This window comes from Lolium rigidum, chromosome 3, assembly GCF_022539505.1.
Source record: "Lolium rigidum isolate FL_2022 chromosome 3, APGP_CSIRO_Lrig_0.1, whole genome shotgun sequence".
Taxonomy (NCBI): Eukaryota; Viridiplantae; Streptophyta; class Magnoliopsida; order Poales; family Poaceae; genus Lolium; species Lolium rigidum.
In genome coordinates this window covers 54,671,513-54,690,726 of record NC_061510.1, presented here as the reverse complement: position 1 = coordinate 54,690,726, position 19,214 = coordinate 54,671,513, and the positions used below count along the sequence as shown (strand labels likewise).

General features: G+C 45.1%; 1 protein-coding gene and 1 long non-coding RNA gene across 2 annotated transcripts; one reads left to right on the top strand and one right to left on the bottom strand.

The window, feature by feature from the left end:
• Positions 1 to 3,730: 3,730 nt before the first annotated feature.
• On the top strand, positions 3,731 to 5,628 carry LOC124696128. Its single transcript, XR_007000639.1, has 2 exons — positions 3,731 to 5,059; positions 5,171 to 5,628. It is a non-coding gene; the product is annotated as an uncharacterized LOC124696128 (long non-coding RNA).
• A 102-nt stretch (positions 5,629 to 5,730) lies between these two features.
• On the bottom strand, positions 5,731 to 9,091 carry LOC124694856. Its single transcript, XM_047227788.1, has 2 exons — positions 5,967 to 9,091; positions 5,731 to 5,767 (listed from the first exon to the last, which is right to left on the bottom strand). Exons 1-2 carry the CDS (start codon positions 9,089 to 9,091, stop codon positions 5,731 to 5,733), a joined length of 3,162 nt encoding a protein of 1,053 aa, XP_047083744.1.
• Between the last annotated feature and the right edge of the window lie 10,123 nt (positions 9,092 to 19,214).

Here is a 19,214-nt window from a genome sequence, read left to right as displayed (position 1 = left end):
TTTTTAATGTTTTTGTCATGGTGCTGAAATGTAGAGCGAAAAAACGCTATGATGCCCTATCATTTTTTTAAAACAAACTTGCAAGTCAAAGTTCAAAGAGATCAATAGAAATGAAGAAAAGTCTACAAATTATTATTAAACCCAATTGAAGTGGTGCTGGAACTGGACGTCACCGAGGTGGATGAAGAAGCTATCCATAGTGGAACCACTTATATTTGGTTGGGTGAGCTAAAGGGAGAAGAACACTCGGTCCAAGAGAGATCGTTGTAGGTTTTGCTTGCCACGGCCTCTCAAACAGAGAGTAGAATATTGACGGATTTTCGAACACTGGAAAAAACCTCACTTGTCTCTCGCCCCCTTCACATTTCGCAATTCATACTCGTTACTATTATATTAATATATATACATATATATCTTGTGTAGAGTTTGAAAATGAATTTTTCATTGTAATTACCGTGTTTAGTACTAAGTTGTTGCAGATATATCAACAAAGTAGTGGGTGTTTCTTCATAGCGTAGTAACGACATAATTTTAATAAGGGCACGCGCGATTGCCTTGTGGCGAAAGTAGTCATACACCAACAAGCATTTGCACATCAATATTTTTTGAATAGTTTTTCATCTTGTCAGAGCACAAATTAATTCTACTGTAGGAAGGCATCGAGAGACACTTAGTAGACGCTCGAGTTATACGTTACTTCTCGAGGCCCACTGCAAGACATTGTACTCAACACCGATTTGAATCATACGTGGCTTCCCATATTTAACCCTAGGATCCCAAAATGTGTCTTGGGGCTCTACTGCCATTCATGGGGGCTATTTATAGCCTAGAGGCCATTGACAAATGGCTACACTAGAGGTGGTAGTTAGGAGGGGTAGTGGGGCTAATATTTGTTGCCGCAAGTGTTGTGCAGAATCCTGAATATGTTTAAACTTGTGTACCGATGTCAATAGCGGGCGGGTTTGGTTACCTGCACCAAAACAACCAAGCTTGCAAGGTGAAAATAATAGTGTTTGGTTGTTGGGCTTGTAAAAAACCTAGCCCGACTAATCCTGAAAAAGCTCCTTGCAACCAGGCCTAGCGTGAACGATCAATTCGGTTTTTCTGGAGCTATGCTCTAGCCTCCAGCGGGCACTATGTGCAAACTAGTTGCATGCATGGGGAAGCGCGGGAGCCTCAACACGTCTGGCATAACCCCCCATTCTCCCTCACTACTCCACTCCCAAACACTCTATCACTTACCGATCCCTTCCATGGAAACCTCTCCTCCTTCTCCTGCCCCCGACCCCCAATATGGCACCGTCTCCATGGATCGACACATCAGAGGCTTTGATGCACTTGATGCAAAGATACTGTAGTGGGAGGAAGCATGGATCCGCCTTGTTTGGAAAATCTTCTAAGCTCACTGTCGCGGTTTGTTTCTGGCCTGCGCATCCACGACGACAACATCCGAGACGGGGACCTCTTCGGCAGAGATAAGGACAAATGGTAGCGGCGGTGGGAACTTGGTGAACATGTATTTTGATCATGAATGATGTTAGTATGCAGGGGTATGGGATGCCCTGATGTAGGACAACTAAACATGTATGATGACAGAGCATGGGGTGCCCCTAATATAGGTTTTATGGAACATGCCTTAATCTGTGACCTCTTGTTAATCATGATGTGTTAAGTATCATGGTAGTCGACGTGTCTGTTTCATGTGATGATTGTGTAGCATTGAGGTGAAAATATCACCACATTTAAAAAGAGGTGAACTTCACATTTACCGACATAAAACCACCGGTGAAGGCAACCAAACAACGAATTATCAATTTGTGTCTCGTGTATTACGGACAACGAAACAAGTTGTTATACAATGTGTCTCACAAGCATGCGAGGAACTAAACAGTCTACGATTTATGCTAGGAAGAGGAAGCAGGCGTCGGTTTGGAAAAAATTGGAGAAAAGAAGATCGTCGGATCACAGGAAGTACATGGGTCACATCAAATGGTCTTGCCAAACTTGTGCTTTCGTCAGGAATCCAACTTAAACTCATGCTAAGACACTATTCAACCTTTTATAAGCAAGTTAAAAAAAACCTTTTATAAGCAGGTGAACCATCACGGACAGAAAATGCATTCGATAAATCTACCCAAACAAAATTAAACAAGAGAACACATGCACCTGCTCGTCCTCAACAATAGCCAACTCTTGAATCTACCAGTAGTATATACAACCAAATCACAGAATATGGATACCGCGATCTACACCGATCAACAACACAATCATTAAACCATGTGGATACCGCGATCTACACCTTATCTACGAAAATGGAGGCTGCCAGAGAAAAACTAAAAACTCAAAAAGGAATCGCATGACTGAGCCCATTGATAGGTGTTCCAGTTCGACTCATGGAAGGAAACAAAAAAAAAAAAGTGAAGTCCACTTAGCACTCGCGAGCATTATTCCATCGACAAAACTAGTATACTTGTATTGGAGCATCCAAGATTAATTGGCATCTTTTGGAGGAGTACAACAGAAAATGCCAATTATTAAGAAGATCGAAGGCAGGGTCACCAAAACGAAGCTAATCAGATACATGATAGTCTCAACATGGGTGCACTTGACCTTCCCGATTATAAAGATCACCAGAAACGCCTCCAGCGACAAGTAGACAAAGAAGGATAAAGCCTGCCGTCAAAGAGAAGAAGGGCATGAATTAGAGATAGGTTATTTGCGTAAGTTACATATATATGCTGCTGGTAGATTGCACCCACCCCTTGTAAACGCATAATGTTCGGTGACATGGCACAAGGATGCTTCTCGTAATGTCGCTAGAGAAGATCTGAACGACGCTGAGTATCAGTCGAAACGAGAAGTCGAGAACCGTGACAGCGGCCTCCTGCATGTTTATATACAGCTGAATCCTTGCTAAGTACTACGTTAATTGGACCCCCGTAGATCAATATACCCGTTAAATATTTCCTAACAAAATCTGAACCTTCCTTGTACAGTCCACATTTCCTAGAAAGTTTCAGAGCCTTCCCAAATATACTCGGATTTCCTACAAAAATATGTGAACCTTCCATAGTAAGAGTTCGTTGATTTCAGACAAGCTAGGCTGCCCTCTAGCAAGTCAATTAATATGAAGCGCAATTTTGGAAGTGCTAAGCATTTCTATACCAGCGCGATTTTTACATACTCCGTATATGCTTGGATCAACCCGATGACAAGCCTTGCCGGCGCGAGGACGCGAGGGTGTTTGCCGGTCAGAGGATGACTTGTGGGGTATCGCTTGCGTCGGACCGGAACAGATCTACATATTTGCAGAGTATAAAATTGGAAAGTCAATTTTTAATTCTAAAACCGACAATTAATAGTTTTCAAATTCTAAACATTTATATTTGAATTGATAATAGTTTTGAATCGGACGTGTGGGGTAGAAGGAGTAGCGATCAAACTTCCACAAAAATATGAATGCCTCATAAATCAAACAACACCGGAGCCATCACCATCGCCTCCATCACCGCTAGGCGAAGCACCACCTCTCCCACGCCGCTATACTCCTGATCCTCCTCGTCACCGTGCGCGAAGCCCACATACCGCCTACAGAGCGGCAGAAGCCAGCGTGCTCTGCTGTGTGTCAGGCCATATGGAGCTGGTCGACGGCGACCTGAGAGAGACGGGAGGAAGAAGCGAGCTTGCCAAGCCCTGGAGCCGTCGCTGGCTGGGTACAGATGCGGTACAGGAAAAATAAAGTTTCTCTATTAGCTGATCCACCCTTCCACCCCACCTGTCTCTTATAAGATGAGACAGGCTCAGCTAAAAACATCCATTACAACTTAGGATAAATTAATTAAGCTAATCAGAATTTAGACTTAAGCTAAACAATGTCTGGCTGGAACGCGGAGAGGGTGTAGCTGGTGAGTGCTGTAACAATGTTGGCCTGACAGAGCCCCTCCCTTGAGCCCAGACCTCAGGGCTGGAATTCAGGGAATGTTTCCTGGATGAAATCGGCGTCTTCCCAGGTAGCTTCATCGCTTGTCATCGTTTCCCAGTGAATCAACCATTGTGGAATGGCCACCTCATAGTCCCCAATTGAGCGAGGAACAATGCGTCGTTGCAGCACTTTCAGTGGAGCGAATTTTACCTTGCCATCCACCGTGACGAGGGGCAGCGTCGGGTTTGGTACAGCATTTGGACCTGTGTGTTTCTTCAGTTGACTAACATGGAACACATCGTGTAGCTTGCACGTATCTGGCAACTGAAGCTGGTAAGAAACCTGGCCCACTTTCTTGAGAACCTTGAAAGGACCATACCACTTTGGGGAGAATTTTGGTGGATTATTCAATCCTAGCGCCTTTTCTCTGTAAGGTTTGGCCTTTAGGTAAACAAAATCACCTAATTCGAATGATCTTTCAGTTCTCTTGGCGTCTGCATATTTCTTCATGCGAGCTTGAGCTTTGCTCAGATTCTGTTGTAACAGTGTGACCATATTCTCTTTCTCTTCCATAGCATCTGTGGTATCTTGAGGTTGCACCAATGGTACTGGAATGTTTTGCAGCAGTGGAGGGGGATATTCATACAAAGCTTGGAAAGGTGACATCTGAATTGCAGTGTGGTATGAAACATTGTACCACCATTCGGCTGCAGCTAGCCAATCACACCATTTTTTTGGCTGCTGAAATGCCATGCAACGTAAGTATTGCTCCAAACATTGGTTAACTCGTTCCGTTTGTCCATCTGATTCCGGATGGTAAGCTGTGCTATAATTGAGCTTGGTCTTGAACTTGGAGAAAAGTTGTTTCCATAGTGTACTGGTGAAAATAGCATCTCTATCACTGACTATGCTAGCTGGAGGACCATGGAGTTTGATGATGGAATTCATGAATACTTCAGCCACTGATTGCACAGAGTATGGATGAGCTAGTGGGACAAAATGAGCATATTTTGTCAATCTATCGACCACCACTAAGATGACCTCTTTGCCTCTGGACTTGGGTAGACCTTGGATGAAGTCCATGCTTATGTCTGACCACTTTTGAGCTGGTATGGGTAGAGGTTGTAACAGTCCAGGGTATGACAAGTGTTCTGTCTTTGATATTTGACAAATTGGGCAAGCTGCAATTTTTTCAGCTATAAATTGCTTGAGTTTAGGCCAATAAAAGGATTGTTGCATTTTTTGCAGTGTGACCTTGGTGCCAGAGTGACCACCAAATAAGGAGGAATGGAAGGTGTCAAAGATTTTCTCCCTGAGATTGGTGGTTGAACCAATATATATCTTCCCTTTGAAACGCAAGATGCCAGCTTCTAATGTGAAGTTGTTGTGGCTGTTTGCATTGATGGACAATTCTTGTACTAGTTTCATACAGTGGGCATCCTCGGTGTAAGAGTAGTGCACGTCTTGCATCCAAGTTGGAATAGTGACCACAGTTTGTGAGTTGCAATGAAGTGTGTTGTCTGCCTCTTCATCTTTGTCTTCTTCCTGGAATTGGCGAGACAAGGCATCGGCAACTGTGTTCTCTTTTCCTTTTTTGTACTCTATTTCATAGGTGAATTCCAGCAATTTGAGCATTAACTTATGCTGAATGCCTTCCAACAATCTTTGGCTAGCCAGATACTTAAGTGCTTGTTGATCTGTTTTAATGATCACTTTGTTTCCCAGGAAGTAGTGGCGCCATTTCTTCAGTGCATGTAAGATGGCTAATGCTTCTTTTTCATATACTGACTGTGCATTGGTTTTTGGACCTAAGCATTGGCTGTAGAAAGCGATCGGTCTGCCTTCCTGCATTAGGACAGCTCCCAACCCTGATTTGCAAGCATCCGTCTCTAAGACAAACGGAATATTGAAATTTGGCAGTCTGAGGAGGGGTGGGCTGGACATGATTTGTTTCAGTTGCTCAAAAGCTGCTGCTTGTTCTGGCCCCCACACAAAATTATCTTTTTTCAGGGCCAGGTAAAGAGGTTGGCATATTGAGGCATACCCTTTGATGAACCGGCGATAATAGCCAGTCAGACCCAAGAATCCCCTAAGTTTCTTCAAGGTTTGTGGTGTTTTCCATTCAAGGATATCCTTAATCTTGGATGGGTCAGTAGCAACGCCTTGGCCTGATATTATGTGGCCAAGGTACTCCACTTGAGGCTGTGCGAAGGTACATTTAGTGAGCTTTGCTTTGAGGTGATTTGCCCGGAGTATGTTCAGGACAATGGTTAGGTGCCTCTTGTGTTGTTCCTTGTCACTGCTGTATACCAAGATATCGTCAAAGAAAACTAGTACAAATTTCCTTAGATGCTTGGCGAAGATGTTGTTCATTAGGTGTTGAAAAGTTGCTGGGGCATTGCTGAGCCCAAAAGGCATGACCCGGTATTCATAATGGCCCAAATGAGTGGAGAATGCAGTTTTGTGCGCATCCTCATCCTTCATTCTGATTTGGTGATAGCCCGAACGGAGGTCGAGCTTGGAGAAGACAGTTGCGCCATGTAATTCATCCAATAAGTCTTCTATTACTGGTATCGGAAATTTATTTTTGATTGTCAGCTCGTTCAGACCTCTGAAATCAACACACAGTCGCCAGCTTTTGTCTTTCTTCTTCACCAAAATCACTGGGGAGGAGAAGGGACTATCACTAGGTTGGATTTCTTTGTTCTTCAACATTTGCGTTATGATGGTCTCAATAGTGTTCTTTTGGGTGTGAGACATCCTGTAGGGCCGGATGTTTGGAGGTTTGGAGCCAGGTTGAAGAGGGATGGCATGATCTGCACTTCTATGAGGAGGCAGTCCAGTAGGCTCAGCAAATACATCAGCGAAGGCTTGCAGTATGTCTTGAAACTCATGTGGTGGTGTTGTTTTTTTGAGCTCCGTTAAGGTGGCCTCCACCTCATTCATGTTGTACAAGATGTAGCCCGTGGCTTGTTCTTTGAGCAGCTGTGTGCACTCCATTGCTGAAATCATAAGGTCCTCTGCTGGAACCAAATGATCCTGGAATGTGTGAAGCTGTCCCCCGGCTTCTATTGTCAATGTTCTTTCTATGAAATCAAAGGTAACTGGGTTGTGTAACTTGAACCAGTTAACACCTAGCACTGCATCAGATCCTCCTAATTCAAGGATTCGAAAGTCGGTGGAGAAGACTTGTCCTTGGATGCAGAATTGATGATTGTAGGCAATGGAATCAGAAATCAGTATACCCCCACCTGCCACTTTTACTCTTCTTGCTGGCATGGGACTGATAGCGATGTTGTGGTCCATTGCAAATTGTTTGTCCAAGAAGGTATTTGTACTGCCCGTATCAGCCAAGGCAATAGCTGGTACTCCATTGATGTGTATAAGGAGAGAAATTGTGGAGTCACTAGTTGAGCCATGGTAAGCTGCTGCCGAGATTTTCATCATGTGTAAATCATCTTCAGCCGGTTGCTCCACATTTACTGCCAAAGCTACCTCCGTTTCAGCCACTGGATTTTGCACAGCTGGCATGGCTTCTAGAAGTAGGTGTTGCACTACCTCTTCATCTGCCTCCTCTGGGTACCCCTGCATAATCAGCATATTTAATGCCCTTTGCATGTTTGGGCACCTATGTCCTGGAACATAGTTATCAGGACAGTACCAGCATGGCCGAGGCACTCGAGGTCTTGCATTGCGGTTGGGATTGTCTCTTGGTGGACCAATCCTATGCTGGTTATCGCGTACAACTGCGTTTCTTGCCGGACCTGTTTGAACTGGTGCATGTGGTAATGCTCTTCGCAGGACTAGTGCATTGGAGTTGTGATTTTTCTCAAACTGTCTTGCAAACCAGTAAGCTTTGAGAAGGGAGACAGGGCATTGATACTGGACCAAGTGCTTGATGTTCTCGTTCAACCCACTAATGAATCTATCAATGAAGAAATCAGTGGGTAAGTATGCACGGCCTCTTTTCATGATTTGCATCCAGGACTCATAGGCATTTATATAATTGTCCACTGTTGTTCTTTGTTTCAGCTGCTGCAACTGCTCCATAGGATCAATTGTTACTGTGTCCGGAAATCTTTCAATGAGGACTTGACAGAGATCAGCCCATGAGGTTTGTTGCAAGTCTATGCCTAAGCTGGTCAGCCAGATTTTGGCCTGTCCTCTAATGTGTGCTATTCCCCATCGGACACGTGCCTCACCAGTAATACCAACCAACCTGAAAATATCTTCAGTTTCCAAAATCCATGCTCTAGGATTATCACCATTAAAACAAGGTAATTCGACGTGAGGCGTGCGGATGTGTGGTTCTGGCGTGTAGTTGGTGCTATTGGAGTATGGTAGAGTGGGAGGGTGTCCATTGGATTGTCTCTGGTTGGTAGCATCCATATGTGGAGTGTTGGTATTGGAAGTTGGTCGTCGGGGTTGGTTTTGGTTGTTTGTAGTGATGAGCTCATGTGAGGAGGTGTGGTGCTGGGGCTGGTATGATCTCGGGTATGGCTGTTCATATGGCGTTGGCTGTGGTGTTGGATCATGCTGCTCTTGGCGAGGTGAGTGTGGCTGGTAGTATTGCGGGTGGGTCGTGGGGTTGGTGTGTTGGGTGACATGTATGTAGGAGGATGATGCTCCCCTTGTGGATGTGCCATGGGCAGTGTTGGTGAGGACACCGGCATTCTGACGAACACCTTCGGTGCATGGAGGAAGTGGGAGTTGATTCGGTGCGAATTGGCCCAAGGTTGGAGGAAAAGGTGGGAGATTTGCAGAGTGGGTGGTGGAAATCGGTGTGGAACCCTCAGGGATCGGTGAAAGGTTGGTGTTTGTGCGTGTTGGAAGGGTGGAAAAGGGGCGGCCATTGCCGATGGGGGGAGAGACGGTGGTGGTCATACCTTCGTCGGGGACGAGGCGGTTGATGCTGCCCTGCATCTGCTGCATCATGGTCGCCATCTGCGACTGGAGCTGCGCCATGGTTTCCATCCGGTTCTGCATCGCGTCGAGGGTTGCCGACGTCTCCACCTGATGCTTCTGTAGGCGGCGCCCGACGGAGCGCGCGTCGCGGTCGGCCCGCTGCTGCGTGCGCAACGCGGCGAGTTCCGCGTCGGTTGATGAGGCGGAGCGGATGACTGGCCCGTCGCGGCTGGTGCGTGAGGCCGACCTGGAGCGGTGCGACATGGCGTCGGTTTGATCTGTGATGGTGTGGTGTATTTGGTGGAGCAGCGGAGGGGGAAGGGAGGTGGGAGCGCCGCCGATGCGGACGAGGGTCGCAGGAGGGTGGCTCTGGTACCACTTTGTCAGGCCATATGGAGCTGGTCGACGGCGACCTGAGAGAGACGGGAGGAAGAAGCGAGCTTGCCAAGCCCTGGAGCCGTCGCTGGCTGGGTACAGATACGGTACAGGAAAAATAAAGTTTCTCTATTAGCTGATCCACCCTTCCACCCCACCTGTCTCTTATAAGATGAGACAGGCTCAGCTAAAAACATCCATTACAACTTAGGATAAATTAATTAAGCTAATCAGAATTTAGACTTAAGCTAAACAATGTCTGGCTGGAACGCGGAGAGGGTGTAGCTGGTGAGTGCTGTAACAATGTTGGCCTGACACTGTGCCGGCGAGGCTACCCTGTGCGAGCGGCGACTGCGACGTCCACGCCGCAAATCGCCTCTCCGGCAAGCACCAGTGTCTCCCTCTCCTATCCCCCGGTAGCGCCGCCCCAGTTCCTGTGAACGGCAACGACCCACTTCACCCGGTCAACGGCCGCCCAAACGTCGGACTCCCAAACTGGTCGGGCGTGAAGGAGCAGATCAGGTCTCCATCACCATGGCCGCCGTCGAGTCCGATGGAGCATCTAAGCGGCTTGTCGTCATCTACTAGATCGAGGACGAGTGTCTACACCACCGCATCAAGGATTTGATTGCGTTTTTTTTAATATTTTGTTTTCGGGTCCTAGTTGGAAAATTTAGAAATTATAGTTGTATTTTTTTATTTGGGTCTTGTAATAACTTTTATTTATAATAGAATAAAGGGAAAATCTAATGAAAAGCGCCGCATAAGCAGCACTTCCGTGCGACGCTTCACGATACGTGCAAAGTTGATCGCGCCCTATAGGGAACCGGTACATTTTTCATCGCGAGCCCACACCGCGTCAAGGTATGCTTATCCTGTTATCCATCAAGAGCTCCTGACCACACAATCCGCCCTCTCTCTCACCGCGTGGAGCTGCGCCGCGAGCGAGGTGGTTGAGTCGCCGGCGACGATCTGCGACACACTCGTGAGGATGGGGTGCCTCTTCCAGCAGGCGGAGGCCTTCGCCGGCGAGCATCTGCGGCGCTCTCACAAGGAGGGGAGCCTCTGCTCGCGTGAGGGAGGCCTTCGCTGGTTGTTTCCTACCATGGCGACCACCAAACCTGCGTGCGGCCAGGACCAAGGCGCCGCCCCGGCCTGGAACGGCCATCAACATACCGCCCTGCCCACCGACCCGCCCACAGTCGTCGATGTCCTACGTTCAGCCGTGTAGGACATGAACGGCCACCAGTTCGTTTGTCCGTCTGGCAGGACATTGACGGCCCTGAGCACCTCCGGTCGGCCGCGCGCGGCCCCTCTGCCACACCTCTTTCCATGGTCCTTGCCATGGCCGAGGCAGCATCCATGCTCCATCTGGTCTGCGTTCCCGGCGTCCGTCCCTGCGCTATTAACCAGGCAATTAGACATAATTAATCGGGGAATCAGTCATAATGATCCTGGCATTTTTCTCGCAATGTGGCAGCTACCTACTACTCACAGGTAGAAATTTGTAACAGTCAAAACTGGCGACTGGGCGTAATTAATCTGGCAGCAAGGACAAATTAATCTGTCAATTCCTAATTAATAGAAATTTGTAACAAACAAAACTGGTGACTGGACGTAATTAATCTGGCAGCTGGTGACTAGGAGTACTACCCAATTTGTCTCACAAATAGTAATTCTGGTAATTTGGTTTAGTTAATCAGGCAGTCAGTAAGAGATATGAGCTCTCTCTGCAGCGAACAGTAAGAATAATATCAGAAACTTTGACCTCGTGTGCGGCTCAGCTTTTTCCTGCTTTGTCTTGGTGCTCACAGATCACAAGGAACGGCTCGCGCATGCATGTGGGCTGCCCCGCGTTGAATGCTCTGGATATGGGCCGCCGCACGGAAAGGCACCTTGTCCGCTACGTAGCACCGTCCTAGAATAAAAGTGACCTTTTATAGACGGGTCAGCTCATATCCACTGCCTGCCACAACCAGGCCCATGTGGCCTTTTTTATTTTTAAATTTATTCACTATAGCAATGGCGCACCCTATCACTATAGCAATGACGCATCCTATCGATATAGCAGTGGCGCACCGTATGACTTACCATTGGCGCACTAGAAGGTGTGCCATTAGTATGTACCACACCGCGCTAGTAGTGGCGCGTGATAGATGTGTCACTGATGTCCAAAACAGGCGCGCCACTTGTAGTTATTTTTCTAGCAGTGTCTAATCCAGTAGCCCCAAAGTATTTAGATGAAATTGAAAAATTCTGACGTGATATTTTAAAGATTTTGTCACTTGTGGATTTTTTCAAGTTTTAGCTCAAGCTAGCCCCAAACGTCTTTGTCGGAAATTATCTTTCTGACATAGATACTTCGAAAGGTGTCTATCGTTTGATTTTTGTGTTGGAATTTCTTCTGACGCTTGTTTCATGCACATGAGACACAATGTCTGGACCACGAGCTGAACAACACTATAGTGCACTAAGAGCATCTCGAGTCACTCCAGAGCGTCCTCAAAATCGCGCCGGATTTAGTGTTTGAGGAGCGTTGTTGCTTCGTGCCGCTTTTATGGGTGTCGCTACCCAGTCGCGCGCCAAACAAGGCCCTATTTTTTGTTAGATTATTTGAATACACAATCATTTTATTAAACATAGCATACAAATAAATATGTTTGCTAAAATTATTTTCAAATTAAAATACAGTACAACAAACAATAAGAAACTAAACAAATATAATAAAAGTCGGGCTAGATCATGGCGCCACTGTATTTGCTGATAATCCTTTGACCCTCCACAGATGCTCAACGAGGTCATGTTGAAGTTTCTTATGAACATTGTTGTCACGGATCTTTGGTGCATGGTGAGAAAATCAGCAAAATTTGCAGGTATCTCATGATCAACCTTCGCAAGAGGGCCCTGACACTCATAGGGACCAACATGTGTCTTGACCCGATTCTTGCGGTCATCCTCGATGATCATGTTGCACATGATCACACAACCCTGCATCCCCTCCCACATTTGGTCGTGAGATCAGCTTAGAGCAGGACACCGAACAATAGAAAATTGATCTTGAAGCACACCAAATGCCCGCTCAACATCCTTCCTGCAAGCCTCCCGTCGTGAAGCAAAGTGGCAATTCTTTGGACCTGATGGCACCGGGATTATTTTGACAAAAGTCACCCATTTTGGATATATCCGGCTAGATAATAGGCTTTGCTATATTGGTGGCCATTTATCTCATAGTTGCATGGTGGAGCATGACCTTCCATTTTTGCTAAACACCGGAGACTGCTACAACACGTTGATGTCATTGTGTGATCCCACCATGCCAAAAAAAGAATACCAAATCTATTTAGGTCATAATTTGTCATAGCTTCAAGCACCACAGTGTATTCATGACGCCCTTTGTATATACCAAGCAAAGGGCAGTTCTTCCATGACTAGTGCATACAATCGATGCTTCCAAGCATCTTAGGGAATCCTCTCGCTGCATTTTGTGCCATGATCCTTGCAGTATCTTCTTCAGTTGACCCTCTCAAGTAGTATTTGCTAAACTTTTCCACCACAGCTCGGTAGATCTTGTACATGCACTCAATGGCAGTAGACTCACTCATGCGAAGGTAGTCGTCCTATATATTGGCAGGTGCTCTGTAACATCCCAACCTTTTTTATATGAATAAGTGAGTGTTCATGAGCATTGCATGCATATAGTTTGCATTTGAGCAAATGCTTGTATCAAACCCTAATGTGCAATTTTCCCTCTATTTCAATCTCATTCAAATCCCTCAAGATTTTATCAAACAAGCCACATGGTTTCAATAAACCCATGTGTGTGTTCTATTATTCTCTGGAAATTTGAGTTGTCAAAATTCCATCCAAAAACAGTTTTGAATTTTGAATTTTGAAAAGAGAAATAAATTTCAGAAAAGAGAAAAAGAGAGAGACCTCTCTTCTCTCTCCCTGGGCTCTGCCCACCTCCTCCCCCTCTTTTTTCCCTCTCTGGCCGCAGCCCAACCTGGCCCAAGTGGCCCAGCCACACCCCACCACCAGCCCAACGTTTTTCCCCGAGGGGGTTTTCACAAAATCCATCGTCTCCCCCGCCGACCGAAGCAGGAGCCGGCAGCACGCCGACCACTTGATGCTCCGGCCGCACCAAGATCCCCGTCGCCGCCCCCGGCGGCTACAAGTACCTCCGCCGCCGCTCCCTAGGAACCCTATCCCCCATTTCTCCCCTTTTCCCGCTGTCCTGAAGCCCCCAGAAAACCTTAACCCTAATCTACTGCCAGCCGGGACCCTGCTCGATTCACCGCCGGCGAGTGTCCTCGGCCACCGCCGATCTCTCCAACGGAACCGCGGCGAGCCGCCGCGTCGACTGGTGCCTCTAGCTCCTCCTCTCTCCCTCTGTAGCGTGCCCGCGTCGTGCACCTGCTCATGTCGCCGCCGGACTCCATCTCCAGCGACGCGCCGGGGACCAATCCGAGGTGGCGCCGCCACCAGATAGTCCGTCGCATAGCCCCACGCCGTTTCACCCTAGCGCGCCGCAACCCTCCCAATCACCGGATTGGAGCTCCACCTGAGCTCATTGTGAGATCATGGCCAGGCTGACATCATCATCACGTCAGCGTGATGCCATAAATTGCTTTTCTTATTTTCTGTATTTAATTTCTGTATTTTTCTATAAATAGATATACCATGACACGTGGGTCCCCTTGTCAGAATTTTAATAATTTCATAAATAATAAGAAAAAGAATAAATTTATGACAAGTGTGTCCAAGCTGTCAGATTTTTATTATTTTCCAGTATTTTTCAGAAATTGATTTAAAATGAATTGAACTTTGGAAATTCATAGCTAATTCATTTTTAAATCAGAAAAATACAAATAATATATCAAAATGTTCAGAAAAATAAATCCTATTTTCTTATCCATGTTTCATACATGATTGAACCAACTAAAATTCAAGCCATAGCGGAAACCCTAATCGACCCCTCTCATGTGTCAGTTTCGATGCTGAACCCCTTTATTTTTTGTCGACGCGCCTAGGGTTTACCCAACCCCTTTAATATGACATGTCATCATATTGTATGTGCATTGCATTGAACCATGTCTTGATTGTGTTCTTCCTTTCCGGTTTTTGGGTCTTCTCGATACGGACCGAACGCGAGCCTGGGATCAACGCCACCGAAGAGCAGCACCCAAACAACGAGGGACAATGCAAGCCCTAACCTGGTTCATATATGGTTTAGAAATGTTTTACTTCTGGTTCTTACATATTGCATCCGCTTCAAATATATTTTATCGACAGTTGTAGATATCCTATGTGTGCATATTCCATCTTTGTAGCCCAAAGTTCTTGATCCACCGCTCCCAGCAAAACTAGGCTGAGCTTGTTCGCATCGCTAGAGCCATATATTTATGATATGCTTAGCCATGCTTAGCTGTTGAAGTCTGATCCATCCGGTTGATGAATCAGAGCTACGAATGAACCTAGTTTGACAGGATAACGTGGTAAGATCAGTGATGATGTTAATAATCATGTTTAAAGGCTTGGATGGGCCGCCACATGGGGATATGGTGATTTGACTCGTTCTCACCGATACTAGGACCTGAGTTCTCGCCTTCGGAACCAAGACTGAGGGTACAGCCACACGGGGCCCATGGGAACCCCTTGACCTGATCTTGCCTAGCTTGCCCATGAGTCAATTAGATTGAGAATTCCATTTGCCATACACATGGGGAAAAGGTGGAAAAGGGTTTCAAAGTGCATCATACAGGGCATGGCTAGGGTGAAGGATGCTGGAGACATTGAACTGGATCCCCTGCACACAATAACCGGGACCACCTCGGAGAATGGCTACCTACGATGACGGAGTTCCACAGTTAGTTTGACTCATGGAATAAGCGAAGTAATGGAAAAGGTTTTGGTCGAACACCCTCTGCCGACACACCAAGGAAGTGTGTTAGTCTAGTGCACTAAGAGTCGGTCGATGATGTCTACGCACGCTTCTATTCCTGTAGACAGTGTTGGGCCTCCAAGAGCAGAGGTTTGTAGAACATCATCAAGTTTCCCTTAAGTGAATCACCCAAGGTTTATCGAACTCAGGGAGGTAGAGGTCAAGGATATCCCTCTCAAGCAACCCTGCAATTAAGATACAAGAAGTCTCTTGTGTCCCCAACACACCTAATACACTTTTCAGATGTATAGGTGCACTAGTTCGGCGAAGAGATAGTGAAATACAAGTAATATGGATGATTATAAGTAATAATTGCAATCTAAAATAAAAATGGCAGCAAGCGAACATGTAGCAGAACTTGTTGGAAACGGTGTTTCAATGCTTAGAAACAAGGCCTAGGGATCATACTTTCACTAGTGGACACTCTCAACAATGATCACATAATTGAATAAATAGATGCTACTCTCAAACACTCTCTTGTTGGATAACAAACACCATTCATTGTGTAGGGCTACAAAAGCACACCTCAAGCCGGAGTAAACAAGATCCACAACTTCATAAAGGAATCACACACGATGCGCACACCGTCACCATCACACCGTGGAGAGTGACTCCGGAGTTCATATTAAAGTAACCTCTAGAGTGCATAATAGACAAGAGTAACATCTACATATTCAACTAGATTACAAAGCTCATGATCACATAAAGATCACACCATGGGAGAGAGAGATGAACCACATAGCTACCGGTAGAGCCCTCGGCCTCGGGGGAGAACTACTCCCTCCTCATCATGGGAGGCAGCAACGGCGATGAAGATGGTGATGGAGTCGATGGAGATGGATTCCGGGGGCACTTCCCCGTCCCGGCGGCGTGTCGGAACAGAGACTTCTGTCCCCCGAACTTGTCTTCGCGATGGCGGCGGCTACGTAACTTTTCATGGAATATGACTGATGTCTTTAGGGTTTTCGCATCTGGGAGAATATATAGGCGGAAGGGCGGCCTCGGAGGAGCCAGGGGGTGGCCTCCCCACACGTGGGCGCGCCAGGAGGGTAGGCCGCACCGCCCTATGGGGTGGCCCCCCTGCTGGCCGTCTCCGACTCTTCTTCGATGTTCTGGAACCCTCCGTGGAAAATAGGGCCGTGGGCTTTTGTTTCGTCCAATTCCGAGAATATTTCCTGTGTAGGATTTCTGAAACCAAAAACAGCAGAAAACAGGAACTAGCGCTTCGGCATCTTGTTAATAGGTTAGTCCCGGAAAATGCATAAAAATGATATAAAGTGTGAGTAAAACATGTAGGTATTGTCATAAAACTAGCATGGAACATAAGAAATTATAGATACGTTGGAGACGTATCAAACATCCCCAAGCTTAGTTCCTACTCGCCCTCAAGTAGGTAAACGATAAAAAGAATAATTTCCGAAGTGACATGCTACCAACATAATCTTGATCAACACTATTGTAAAGCATATGAGATGAATGAAGTGACTCAAAGCAATGGTCTATAGTTTGCTAACAAAAATATAATGACTAAACAGCTGAATCATATAGCAAAAACTTTTCATGAATAGTACTTTCAAGACAAGCATCAAAAAGTCTTGCATAGGAGTTAACTCATAAATCAATAGATTCTTAATAGAAGGTTTTGAAGCAACACAAAGGAAGATTTAAGTTTCAGCAATTGCTTTCAACTTTCAACATGTATATCTCATGGATAATTGTGAACACAAAGTAATATGATGAGTGCAATAAGCAAGCATGTAAGAATCAATGCACACAGTTGACACAAGTGTTTGCTTCTAAGATAGAAAGAAGTAGGTAAACTGACTCAACATAAAGTAAAAGAAAGGCCCTTCGCAGAGGAAGCAGGGATTACTCATGTGCTAGAGCTTTTTATTTTGAAAGCATGGAAACAATTGTGTCAACGGTAGTAATAATTCATATGGGTTATGTATAAAACTTCCTATAAGTTGCAAGCCTCATGCATCGAATACTAATAGTGCCCGCACCTTGTCCTAATTAGCTCGGACTTCCACGGATTATCATTGCATTACATATGTTTCAACCAAGTGTCACAAAGGGGTACCTCTATGCCACCTGTACAAAGGTCCAAGGAGATAAATCGCATTTGATTTATCGATTTTGATAGATCTCAACTTGAGGACATCCATACCGGGACAACATAGAAAACGAGATAATGGACTCCTCTTTTATGCTTTAAGCATTCAACAACAGATAATATTCTCATAAGAGATTTGAGGATTAATGTCCAAGCTAAAACTTCCACCATGATACATGGCTTTGGTTGGCGACCCAATGTTCTTCTCTAACAATATGCATACTCAAACCATTTAACTCATGGAAAATCTCCCTTACTTCAGACAATACGAACATGCATAGCAACTCACATGATATTCAACAAAGGTGTAACAGGTTGATGGCGTCCCCAGATAACATGGTTACCGCTCAACAAGCAACTTATAAGAACTAAGATACATAAGCGACATATTCCTTACCACAATAGTTTTTTAGGCTACTTTCCCATGAGCTATGTATTGCAAAAACAAGGGATGAATTTTTTAAAGGTTTTAAAGGTAGCACACAAGCAATTTACTTGGAATGGCAGAAAAATACCACATAGTAGGTAGTTATGGTGGACACAAATGGCATAGGTTTTGGCTCAAGGTTTTGGATGCACGAGAAGCATTCCTTCTCAGTACAAGGCTTTGGCTAGCAAGGTTGTTTGAAGCAAACACAAGTATAAACCGGTACAGAAAAACTTACATAAGAACATATTGCAAGCATTATAAGACTCTACACTTGTCTTCCTTGTTGTTCAAACACTTTTACCGAGAAAATATCTAGACCTTAGAGAGACCAATCATGCAAACTAAATTTCAACAAGCTCTACAGTAGTTCTCCACTAATAGATTTAAACTACATGATGCAAGAGCTTAAACATGATCTACTTGAGAGCTCAAAACAATTTCCAAGTATCAAATTATTCAAGACAATATACCAATTACCACATGAAGCATTTTTTGTTTCCAACAAAATAACAATAAGTGCTGCGGCTTTCAGCTTCCGCCATGAACATGAATTAAGAACACAAGTGTTCATATGAAAAAGCGGAGTGTGTCTCTCTCCCACACAAGGATGTTTGGATCCGATTTTATTCAGAGAATGAAAAAAACAAAACGAAAATAAAAGCACACAGACGCTCCAAGTAAAGCACATAAGATGTGACGGAATTAAAATATAGTTTCACTAGAGGTGACCTGATAAGTTGTTGATGAAGAAGGGGATGCCTTGGGCATCCCCAAGCTTAGACGCTTGAGTCTTCTTGAAATATGCAGGGATGAACCACGGGGGAATCCCCAAGCTTAGACTTTTCACTCTTCTTGATCATATCATATCATCCTCCTCTCTTGATCCTTGAAAACTTCCTTCACACCAAACTCAAAGCATTCTCATTAGATGGTTAGTGCATAATCAAAAATTCACATGTTCAGCAAGGACACAATCATTTCCAACACTTCTGGACATTAACCAAGGCTACTGAAATTTAATGGAGCAAAAAAATCCACTCAACACAGTAAAAGAGGCAATGTGAAATAAAAGGCAGAATCTGTCAAAACTGAGCAGTCCGTAAAGACGAATTTTTTCGAGGCACTTAACAAGCTCAGATTGAAAAGCTCCAGTTGAATGAAAGTTGCGTACATATCTGAGGATCACGCATGAATTTGTTCAGAATTTTACGAGTTTCCTACAGAGAGATCAACTCAAATTCGTGACAGCTAAAAATCTGTTTCTGCGCAGAAATCCAAATCTAGTATCAACTTTACTATCAAAGACTTTACTTGGCACAACAATGAAATAAACATGATAAGGAGAGGTTGCTACAGTAGTAACAACTTTCAAGACACAACAAAACAGTAGCAAAATAAAAACATGGGTTATCTCCCAAGAAGTGCTTTCTTTATAGCCATTAAGATGGGCTCAGTAATTTTAATGATGCTCTCGCAAAAAATAAGAGTTGAAGCAAAAGAGAGCATCAAAAGCAAATAAGAAACA

Coding starts and splice junctions, on each gene's coding strand:
- LOC124694856 (XM_047227788.1), bottom strand. CDS start 9,091: ATGTCGCACCGCTCCAGGTCGGCCTCACGCACCAGCCGCGACGGGCCA. Junction 5,768..5,966: donor TATCGCCGGTTCATCAAAGG/GTATGCCTCAAT, acceptor GTCCTAATGCAG/GAAGGCAGACCGATCGCTTT.